This window comes from Myxocyprinus asiaticus, chromosome 1 (assembly GCF_019703515.2).
Source record: "Myxocyprinus asiaticus isolate MX2 ecotype Aquarium Trade chromosome 1, UBuf_Myxa_2, whole genome shotgun sequence".
Lineage (NCBI taxonomy): Eukaryota > Metazoa > Chordata > Actinopteri > Cypriniformes > Catostomidae > Myxocyprinus > Myxocyprinus asiaticus.
Window position 1 is genome coordinate 36,235,660 of NC_059344.1, and position 12,136 is coordinate 36,247,795.

General features: G+C 40.6%; 1 protein-coding gene across 1 annotated transcript in view; it reads left to right on the forward strand.

The window, feature by feature from the left end:
• Positions 1 to 1,216: 1,216 nt before the first annotated feature.
• LOC127444127 (bromodomain-containing protein 7-like) overlaps positions 1,217 to 12,136 on the forward strand; it is a 34,467-nt gene continuing 23,547 nt past the window's right edge. Inside the window, exons 1-7 of the mRNA XM_051703344.1 lie at positions 1,217 to 1,362; positions 3,430 to 3,632; positions 3,929 to 4,052; positions 4,137 to 4,194; positions 5,002 to 5,146; positions 5,359 to 5,469; positions 6,649 to 6,824. Of these exons, the coding sequence (XP_051559304.1) occupies positions 1,314 to 1,362; positions 3,430 to 3,632; positions 3,929 to 4,052; positions 4,137 to 4,194; positions 5,002 to 5,146; positions 5,359 to 5,469; positions 6,649 to 6,824 (866 nt within the window). The 5' untranslated portion in view covers positions 1,217 to 1,313. The remainder of the gene's footprint in view (positions 1,363 to 3,429; positions 3,633 to 3,928; positions 4,053 to 4,136; positions 4,195 to 5,001; positions 5,147 to 5,358; positions 5,470 to 6,648; positions 6,825 to 12,136) is intronic.

The following is a 12,136-nucleotide window of genomic DNA, read 5'->3' on the forward strand; positions in this document are numbered from 1 at the left end:
ATCAACTCTATATTATTAATTTAGATCAACATCAATGCCGATAAAAAAAACATGGATAAATGAGCCTTGTTGAAAGCAACTTTGTAGAAATGAACGGAGCTGCGTTGATTGGACTGTCTGACTGACGGCCTATTGTTTCATCTTATTAAACTCACCTGTGATTGGCTGTATGGTCACACAGTCAGCCCGAAGTAACAAAACGCAAAGAATACTGTATACAAATCCACCATTTGGACTCGGTATGGGTTTAGCTTGGAAAAGTGCAGGGGACATGTCTCCCATGGCCCCCACAGCTGCTACACCCTTTTGTGTGTGTGTGTGTGTGTAAACAGAAATAAAATAAAGAGAAATATTACAAATATTTTAGCTAGGCTAAATTTACCCTCTAAATGTCCACCCTGCTATTTTCCACCATGACCCTGTCCATTTAACCGGATGACATCTGAATTTAACACATTTATCTTAATTGTATGACTTATAAAACCTTTAACATGTCCCTTTAATGTTGAAACATAAAGATACTTATAAAAGCATGTCGCCGAATTGTAGGAATGGCCCTACAAACGCAGCATTAGTGTTTTATCTTTTGTCTTTACTGTAATCCGGAATAATATTCTGACTCAGCACTGCTCAGATGAACACGTGGTTAAATTGTATCATTAACTTGCGCTAATAAAGACCATACAAATACTATGCCAATGCCAACTGAACGATCTAGTATGGAATGGACACGTGCAGTTTTTTTTTTTTTTTTTTTTTTTCATTGTGGAACAGCACTAAATTCCTTTGTACTTTAATTGTCACAACATTAAACAAAAGACATCTTAAGGTTCTCTGATATTACCGTGCTGGGCAGTGGGCACTGTTGTTCTGAATGTACCGCAATGGTGCCTCTTCGTGGTAGTTAAAGGAGTTCTCCTCAATGGAAGTGAGTATATTAACGTCACGAATGCACTTATTAACCCAGGAGGGGCAAGTCGAAATTAGGCTAATTTGTTGTGGTGATCAGCATATACCACGAGTGCTGTCGATTGAGTTTAACTTGTATTGAACCCGGTATATTTCTTTGATTGTATTTCAATTGAATTTCCCTTGGCCTGAGTTCAAAATGACGAAACTGACGAAAGCATCTTTACTTATGAGACAATTCAACGCAGGCTAGTTGCAGTACACACCACCGAACAGTCGGCGCCGCTGTTTGAATTCTAAAGCACTGTAAAGAGGCGCTCCGAGTCTGAAGTCGTTAACGACACAAAACAACAGCAGGCTGGTCAAGCGCTGACCTGACCGAACTTCCAGCTTCACTTTGAATTATGGGCAAAAAACACAAGAAACACAAAGCAGACAAATACACACAAGACGGTAGGTCACTTATTCGTTTAGCAGGCCGGGAAATGGCTCTCTATATGCTGAATGCAGGTTCACTTAAGATTCTAAACTTGTCTGAGCTATGAAGCAGCTTTATCTGTTAACACACTGAGACTGTGATGCTGTCAGAGCAGTGGATGAGTCTCAAAACTTCTTTATGTACAGAACTTCATGTTAATACAGTCGATGGTCAGATATGAGCCTGCTTATGTAGTATTACCTACACTAGTGGCCAAAAGTTTGGAATAATGTACAGATTTTGCTGTTTCGGAAGGAAATTGGTACTTTAATTCACCAAAGTGGCATTCAACTGATCACAAAGTATAGTCAGGACATTACTGATGTAAAAAAAACAGCACCATCACTGGAAAAAAAAAAAAAAAAAAATTGTGATCAAATCTAGACAGGCCCCATTTCCAGCAGTCATCACTCCAACACCTTATCCTTGAGTAATCATGCTAGATTGCTAATTTGGTACTAGAAAATCACTTGCCATTATATAAAACACAGCTGAAAGCCATTTGGTTCGTTAAATGAAGCTTAACATTGTCTTTGTGTTTGTTTTTGAGTTGAATTCTACCCGCTCAACACCAGTTTCGTGTACAACAGTAAAGAGAAGACTCAGGGGTGCAGGCCTTATGGGAAGAATTGCAAAGAAAAAGCCACTTTTGAAACAGAAAATCAAAAAGAAAAGGTTAGAGTGGGCAAAGAAACACACATTGGACAACAGATAATTGGAAAAGTGTGTTATGGATCTTAACCCCTTTGAGTTTTTGTGGGATCAGCTAGACTGTAATGTGCGTGAGAAGTCCCCGACAAGACAGCCACATCTATGGCAAGTGCTACAGGAAGTGTGGTGAAATGTCACCTGAGTATCTGGACAAACTGACAGCTAGAATGCCAAGGATCTGCAAAGCTGTCATTGCTGCACATGGAGGATTTTTTTTTAATGAGAACTCTTTGAAGTAGTTTAAGAAGTTCTGAAAGTTTTTTCAAATTGTAATAGTAATTTTTCATGTTATTAATGTCCTGACTATACATTGTGATCAGTTGAATGCCACTTTGGTGAATAAAAGTACCAATTTCTTTCCATAAGAGCAAAATCTGTACATTATTCCAAACCTTTGGCCGCCAGTGTACATAAGGTGAGGTTTTCTTTTGCCACAGTTGCCTTTGACTTGCTCTCTAGGGGGTTTGTAATGCACTATTTTTTCTCCCCAGTTTTGTAGAGCTGCTTTGACACAATATTTACTGCAAATAAAGCATTCCATTATGCAAACATTGCACAAACAATTACATTGAATTGAGTGGTGCATGTCTGTGCAAAACTGAGAAATAAAATAATAAATGAGAAATGGAAAGCAGCCCTCAATTTCTTTATTACAATTAAATACAAACTGATAAAAATAAGCAAGAGTGAACTGTAAATGTACATTTGTGTACAAGAGTGGTTAATTATATAAATGTAGTGTTGTTATGTGTTAAGCATGAGAACTTTGGGAACAATCTGTTCCTGAGTCTGGATTTATTATCTAGATCTCATTCCTGATAGAACCAAATGAAAATGCGGTGTGCATTACGTTTTATTAATTATCTCTGTTTTATAGGGAGAATTTAATAATTTTTATGTCATATTTCTATATATACTTTTTTCTGTTCACTTTTTATTTGTATTCTATTTTTGTTATTATTATCTCTGTCTTGTTGTGCACTGGAAGCTTTTGTCACCAAGACAAATTCCTTCTATGTGTAAGCATACTTGGCAATAAAGCTCATTCTGATTCTGACTCTGATTGGTAGCTGACAGTCCATTAAATAGAAGTGTAGGCTAATGGTTTCAAATTAAGGAACTATTTGTTTTTTTGTAACGGCTGAATTGGCTGTACCTTTCAGTCTTTTAAAACTTAAACTTGGCATTGAATCATGGACTTACATATGCCTGGCATGCAAGATTACAAACTCAAATTTTCCAGATAAAAGCAGTCCTTACTAATATCCAGTCAGAAGGTCTGTCTAATGGCTGTTAACTGTGCTTACTCTGTTAAATGTCTTGCTCTGCAGAGTTCACGGAGCGACCTCTGAAACTGGTGTTAAAAGTGGCTGGGAATGAGGTCACCACAGGCAGCCCTAGCCTTGAGAGTGTTCATGACGACCAGGTAGATTACGACAAACACAAAGACAAGAAAAAGAAGAAGAAAAAGAAGGACGAGAAGAGTAGAGCCAGTCCTCCAGTCTCACCGGTTGACGTGAAGAAAAAGAAGAAGGTGAGACATGGATGCGAATAAGATTAGTGGAGTTGGTGAAGTAGTGGTCTTGTAGATGTGCTTTAATGGTCCCTTTTCACAGACTGGGTGACACATTTTGTCCTTGATTTAGCAGCATAATTCTAGAAAAGCTTTTTGATGTTCAGTTCTTCTTTTATTTTTTTATTATGCTTTGTATTAGATTACCCAGGCATTAATAAAAAAATAAAAAAGTAAACACTGTTGCAGTGGGGTTTCAAATACAGCTGCTGAGGAAGTGCCTACTATATCCTAAGCAGAGAATGTGTGTCTTATAGATGACCAAAAAAAGGAAGGGCACAGACTCTGTGGAGCCGGATTGGGATGAGCAGAGTAGAACTCCTGCTCGCTCGGATGTTTCCCAGGACAAGCCCCTCACGCCCTCACTTGCCAGAATGGAAGGTAAGTGCTGTGCAGTTATATGGTGTATAAGATTGTCTTCATTATGTATTATTTATTGTTTTAACTACTTTTGTAATTTTTCAGAAAAAGAGCAGACTCCTCTACAGGAAGCCCTGAGTCAGCTGATCAGACAGCTCCAGAGGTATGACCAAGACAACACTGCTAACCCGAGGTCTATGTGTGTTTAGACAGCTGACCAGAGTAAACTCTGATTCGTACATAATTTAGAAATTATCTAACAGGGTGCCTGGGTAGCTCTGCGAGTATTGATGCTGACCACCACTCCTGGAGTCGCAAGTTTGAATCCAGGGTGTGCTAAGTGACTCCAGCCAGGTCTCCTTAGCAACCAAATTGGCCCGGTTGCTAGGGAGGGTAGAGTCACATGGGGTAACCTCCTCATGGTCGCGATTAGTGGTTCTCACTCTCAGTGGGGCGCGTGGTAAGTTGGGCATTGATTGTGGAGAATAGCATGAGCCTCCACATGCAGAGTGTCAGGCACAATGAGCTGATAAGATGCGCGGATTGACTGTCTCAGAAGCGGAGGCAACTGAGACTTGTCCTCCACCACCCGGATTGAGGTGAGTAACCGCGCCACCACGAGGACATTCCAAATTGGGAGAAAAGGGGATAAAAAAAGTATCTAACAATGTGTTTTATCCTGACATGACATGTTAAAGTGTCAAGCAATAAAAGTCTCTCCACCGCGTTTATCCATGTTTTTGTCCTATATCTGCAGCGTTGTGTAAGAGAGTGTCAGAGTGCTGATCTTGAATAAACTATGTCTGACGCTTTACACAAATGACCTCTGATTCTGCATCAGTATTCCCAGTCTGAGAATCCTAGCAGATCCCACTGTAGGTGTTTGTTATTTGTTGTCTGGGATCATAATCTGGTTTATATTTACTGTGAATGAGAGCTGAAAGCAACTGGCTATCTGTTTTCATGGCAGGAAGGATCCCAATGCCTTCTTCTCCTTCCCTGTGACGGACCTGATCGCCCCGGGATACTCTCTCATTATAAAGAGACCAATGGACTTCAGCTCTATAAAGGAGAAAGTGAAGAAAGAGCAATACCAGTCACTTGAGGAGCTCAAGGTATTGTTATTGTCATGGTTGTTACCAGGACGCAGGTTGAGTCGGTTGATTGAAAATGTTAGCTACTTTAATCAGAGTTCTTTACATGTGGCCTCACATCCAAAGTTGCACCAAGACGAAATAACTCTGTTATATCAAATAACATTGATAAGGTTCATTTAGATGTTATAAAATAGTTTGCTGATGCTGTACTGTTTTGTTTTTTTCAACAGATGGATTTCAGAATAATGTGCGAGAACGCAATGATCTATAATAAACCTGAGACCATTTACTACAAAGCAGCCAAGAAACTCCTTCACTCTGGCATGAAGATCTTGAGCACAGTGAGTTCACTCTGTTGAGTGCATGTGTGTGTGGTGAAAGATTTACTGTTAGTGAGAGTTTATTGTGGAATTTACAGATTCGGCGTATTAGCATCTAGATTATATTTAAAATTACCGTTAACACTTAAATGCATGGGTGTTTCGCCAAACGTTATTACATTCCTCGGGTCTTAGTATACGGTATACTGATAATTCACCAATCACAGGAAATCAACGTTACATAGTCATTTGCATGAATGTAGCACTCATTTGTCTTGTAATAAACAAAGACATATATATTCTGTGATAGTAAACTTGTATAGCGATATTATAACATATCTAATAATAATAATTTTATTTGTTTAGCACCTTTCATACATAAAATGCAGCTCAAAGTGGAAGTATAAATACATAATATTCAACATTTCAGAGAAAGTAAAACAAATCATCGCAATAAATGAAATAGTACAAAGATTAAAAATAAATAAATAAAATGAATTAAAATGACTGTAGGGTAATCAACATTTTAAACACACAAATTGAATATAATGAGAATCATAAAAATAAAATATATATATATATATATATATAGATTAATCAAAATCTAGTGTCTTCAAATGCATTTTGAAAATGTAAATGCTTCATGCTTGTCTAATTTCAATTGGTAAAGCATTCCAGATTTTTTGGCGCATAATGGCTAAAAGCAGCTTCACCAGATCCTTTAAGATTTACATTACAGTATGTAAGAAATTCTGCAATGTATGACCTCAAACTGCGAGTTGGAACATCTAAGGTCTTTAATGACCCTGTACACCTTTTGAAATTAAGCAGTAGTAAACTAGATTTTTTTTTTTTTTTTTTTTTGTGCAATTTTGACTTTTTTCCCCCCTCCTCCATTGAAAAGAGAAAGGTTTAGGAATACTAAAGAGGTGTGGGCATAACTCCAAAAAGTGGATGATGTATAGGGGGTGGATTGAGGTCCCAGTGTGGTTTTATAAGTATGGTCTGTTGGCAAACAGGCATTTTCTAAATTTTCTGTGCTAGCCAGTTTGAACAGCAGAGGGCGCTGGTGTGCTATGTTTAATATGATTCTTTCACTACCTTTCCTGTAACAATGACTTTTAACTCATTTAAAACTGTCAATCAGGGAAAATGGGTAGGCTTGGACATGTGAAAAGTGTGTGTGTGTGTGTGTTATAGGAGAGACTAGATAGTTTAAAGCAGAGCATAGAGTTTATGGCTGATCTGCAGACTTCCAACAGCCAGTCAGGAGAGGAGGAAGTTGGGGCTTCTGACCCTGTCAAAGACAACTCATCTGTCATGGACACAAGTGACAACTCCCAATCACCCCGTGTAGCCAACAAAGACACTCCAAGGTATGAATCATACAGGTCACTTTTTAGGACTAGTTTGTCATGTTTAATCCTCAATGATTATTGAGTTTTAATGGATAGTTCACCCAAAAATGAAAACTTTGCCATAATTGCTCATGTTGATCCAAACTTGTTTGACATTCATTCTTTTGTGGAGCGAAGGAAATGTAAGCCTAAGTCACCATTTACTTTAATTACATCTTTTCTCCATACAATGAAAGTGAATGGTGAGTGAGGCTAACATTCTGTTAACATCTCCTTTTGTGTTCCATGTTAGAAAGACAAGCCATCAAAGGCCTTTTTAGTTGGGTGTTGGGAGCAATTTCATTTCACCTAGATTGATTCTGGGGTTGCTTTGAAAACCTCCAATTCATTTTCCTTTTACTTTGAATACTAATTGGTTTCTATGTCAACTTAACTTAATGATCAAAATCTTCTGTCCTCCATCATGGCTTGTTTCTCTAACTGTGCGTTTACAGTATAGCACTAGTTGAAAGGTACAGCAGTTCACAATGCTTTTATAACTGCCATTGAGACATTCCAATATGTTGCTGGGGTGTTCACTTTCTCTTTCTCTATTCTTTTGTCACTCTTTCTTTTTTGTTGCTTGCTTACGCAAATCAGTTTGGCTGCTGCAGTGGGCAGGAGACATGGAATGCTTAAAGCATGTTGTGGCTTGCATGCCATCTGTAGTGCATGAGCTACACACTCCTCACACATGCACATAGCTTTTCAGAGAGGGTGAATTATCTTCCTGCACACTACTCAGCTGAGTCGAGAAGAAAGTTGCTGGCATGGCTTTATTATGACATCGTTCATTATTTATTTAATCGTTGTCAAGTCAAATTTATTTGTATAGCTCTTTTTACAACAGGTGTTGTTTCAAAGCAGCTGTACATGAAATATGGTATAACAGAAAATGAATGAATTTTCATTTTCATTCTGAAATGAATTTTCATTTTCAAAATGAATGAATTCATAATGCTCAAGATGGCACCGAGTATGGCTGCTGCGTTGCAAGCTCCAACACAACATGGTAGTGTTTTGTTTGTTTTGTTTACAGTTCTTAGGTTTTTTGTCTTGGATGTTGTCTGCCTTTTTGTCTACGACAGACAAACACTTTTGGACATTGGTTCAGCAATTTCACACCGTAAACCGGACTTCAAATTCCTCAATGCCGACCCGCTGTTTACAAACACTCAAGCGGAGCCCTTTGTCTGTGCTGCTCGGCCGAGGAAACGCAGGAAGAAAAGGGGAAACAGAGCCGGCGTTCTCATCAGAGTAAGACGCCGCGCAAATCGACCCCCACTACCCAGTATTCTACTGGCAAATGTTCAGTCTCTGGATAACAAGCTCTGCAAGCTGAAAGCGCAGATCTCTTTCCAACGAGAGATGAGGGACTGCTGCATTATCTGCCTTATAGAAACTTGGATGTCTGCGGAGATTCCAGACTCAGCCATTGAACCCGCGGGGTTCTCCGTGCACCGAGCGGACAGAGCGAAAGACCTCTCAGGTAAAAGCAGAGTTGGTGGTGTATGTTTTATGATCAACAAATCCTGGTGTGATCAGAGGAACGTACATTCTACCAAGTCTTTCTGCTCTCCTGATCTGGAAGTTCTCATGCTTCTGTGTTGACCATTCTGGCTACCGAGGGAATTCACAGCGGTCATTATCACTGCTGTGTACATCCTGCCACAAGCCGACACAGACCGGGCACTCAAGGAACTGTATGGGAGTATAAGCAAGCAGGAAACCGCACACCCTGAGGCCACGTTCATTGTGACCGGGGACTTTAATAAAGCCAGTTTAAAATCAGTCGCACCAAAATACCACCAGCACATTAGTTTCAACACACGAGGGGGCCGGGTTTTGGACCATTGCTACTCTCCCTTCCGGGATGGCTACAAATCCCTCCCCCGCCCACCATTTGGCAAATCGGACCACTCTTCCATTCTGCTTCTGCCCGCTTACAGGCAGAAACTGAAACAGGAAGCACCCACCCTCAGAACGATCCAGTGCTGGTCAGACCGTTCAGACTCTACGCTACAAGACTATTTTGATCACACAGACTTGGAGATGTTCCGGTCCGTCTCTGATGACGACATCGAGCTTTACGCTGATAGCGTAATGTGTTTCATCAAAAAGTGCGTAGAGGACGTTGTTCCGACCAGAATAAAACGGATCTATCCGAACCAGAAGACATGGATAAATAGTGATGTTCGCGCGGCACTTAATGTGCGGACCTCCGCTTTTAATTCCGGGAATGCGGAGGAGCATAAACAACATCAAAACGCCAGTACAGGAACAAGATTGAAGGACAGTTTAACACCACCAACTCTAGAAGCATGTGGCAGGGAATTAACATCATCACGGACTTTAAAGGGAATAAAAACTCCGCCATGAACACCGCTGCCTCTCTCCCGGATGAGCTAAATACTTTTTATGCTCGTTTTGAGGGAAATAACACCGCCCTCACGGAGAGAGCTCTCGCGGCCGAAGCTACAGAGGTTAGTTCACTCTCCGTCTCTGTAGCGGATGTAACCCGATCCTTCCGACGGGTGAATATCCGCAAAGCCGCGGGCCCAGGCGGCGTTCCGGGCCGCATCATCAGAGCGTGTGCGAACCAGATGGCTGGTGTTTTCATGGACATTTTCAACCTTTCCCTCTCTTTGTCTGTAGTCCCCACATGCTTTAAAACATCCACCATTGTGCCTGTTCCAAAGCAATCAAAAATCACTTGCTTAAGTGACTGGCATCCTGTTGCTCTGACCCCCATCATCAGCAAATGCTTTGAGAGACTAATCAGAGATTACATCTGCTCTGTGCTGCCTCTCTCTCTAGACCCATTGCAGTTTGCTTACCACAACAACCGCTCCACTGATGATGCCATTGCATCTACAATACACACTGCTCTCTCCCACCTGGAAAAAATGAACACTTATGTGAGAATGCTGTTTGTAGACTACAGCTCAGCATTCAACACCATAGTGCCCTCCAAGCTAGATGAGAAACTCCGGGCTCTGGGCTTAAAGAGCCGTGCAGCTGGATCCTGGACTTCCTGTCAAGCAGATGCCAGGTGGTTAGAATAGGCAGCAACATCTCCTCATCACTGACCCTCAACACTGGAGCCCCACAGGGCTGTGTTCTCAGACCACTCTTGTATTCCTTGTACACACATGACTGTTTGGCAACACAGTCATCATTAAGTTTGCTGATGACACGACGGTGGTAGGTCTGATCACTGACAATGATGAAACAGCCTACAGAGAGGAGGTGCACACTCTGACACACTGGTGTCAGGAGCACAACCTCTCCCTCAACGTCAGTAAGACAAAGGAGCTTGTGGTGGACTTCAGAAGAAAAGACAGAGAACACAGTCCCATCACCATCCATGGAGCACCAGTGGAGAGAGTCAGCAGCTTCAAGTTCCTGGGTGTCCACATCACTGAGGAACTCACATGGTCCATCCACACTGAAGTCGTTGTGAAGAAGGCTCATCAGCGCCTCTTCTTCCTGAGACGGCTGAGGAAGTTTGGAATGAACCGCCACATCCTCACACGGTTCTACACCTGCACTGTAGAGAGCATCCTGACTGGCTGCATCTCCGCCTGGTACGGCAATAGCACAGCCCACAACTGCAAAGCACTGCAAAGGGTGGTGCGAACTGCCAGACACATCATCGGAGGTGAGCTTCCCTCCCTCCAGGACATATATACCAGGCGGTGTGTGAAAAGGATCATCAGAGACTCCAGCCACCCGAGCCATGGGCTGTTCTCACTGCTACCATCAGGCAGGCGGTATCGCAGCATCAGGACCCGCACCAGCCGACTCCATGATAGCTTATTGCCCCAAGCAATCAGACTTTTGAACTCTTGATCTCCCACGATCAAATACATCAGCACTGCACTTTATTACTCTTACTTTTATATCTCACACAGTACTGTCATAAATTATATTATTATTATATTATATTCTCTCTTATCAACTTACTATCAACCGACAGCCTGAATGTCAATACAGTACAATACAATCTACTGTATATTCTATATATAATATATATACTTTTTATTTTTATTTTTATATTGAATAATGTGTATCTACATTGTGTGTATTGTATATTGTACAGTGTATGTTATTATTTGTATATTGTGTTGTAATTATGTGTATATTAGACTTTAAATTGTGTTGTGTTAATTTGATGTTATTGTAAATTGGTATATGTCTCATCACTGTCACGACTACTATGTTGATCGGAACTGCACCCAAGAATTTCACACACCATTGCACTTGTGTATATGGCTGTGTGACAATAAAAGTGATTTGATTTGATTTGAATATAATGCCAATATTAGTTATTTATGTTTAAAACTATTAGTGGTTAAAATTAGTAAACTAAGTAAGTCTTGTGGGTCAATGATTAAACAAAATTATTTTATATGAATTATAGGTTTTAGTGTTAAAGTCCTTGAAGTCATATCAAATTAACTGAGGAAATACATATAGATGCATTGTCCTTTGATTTTGGCCGATGAAGGCTTTTTTTATTTGTTAATTCATTTTCTATATAGTTTAAGAGAGTGTTGTCCCTCTGACCAAGTTGATATAGATATCATTAAGTGAGGAGCATCGCAGTCCGGCTTGAAGCTTATCACAGGTAATTTTGGTGAATTCCATCCTAAGCCCATGCTTCAGACAGAGGCTCATAAAGAGTCCCATGTGATTGAGTTTGCATCAATTCATCTGCTGTGAAGTCTGTCTTAGTAGACTGAAGTGATGTCTGGCTGGGACATGCTGCAGTTGGTCATCATCACTCAGCGACACAGTGGGAATCGGACATCAGGCAGGACCGGAGTTGGATATAATCCCGAGGTTTAGATAGGGAAAGAAATAGAATAAAATGAGCATATATTCCATTCAATTTAAAGCAGGTTTAAAGAATAAGAAAAGTGTTTTCGTTGTTCTCACCTCAGAGTTCATTAGCCCTCAATTCCTCTCACTGAACTTTTTGTTAGTTTCATATACACCGATCAGCCACAACATTAAAACCACCTGCCTAATATTGTGTAGGTCCCCCTCGTGCTGCCAAAACAGCCAACCAATTCTGAGATGCTATTCTTCTCACCACAATTGTACAGAGCGGTTATCTGAGTTACCATAGACTTTGTCAGTTCGAACCAGTCTGGCCATTCTCTGTTGACCTCTTTCATCAACAAGGCATTTCCATCCGCAGAACTGCCACTCACTGGATGTTTTTTGTTTTTTGGCACATTCGGAGTAAATTCTAGAGACTTTTGTGTGTGAAAAGTTAAAAGATC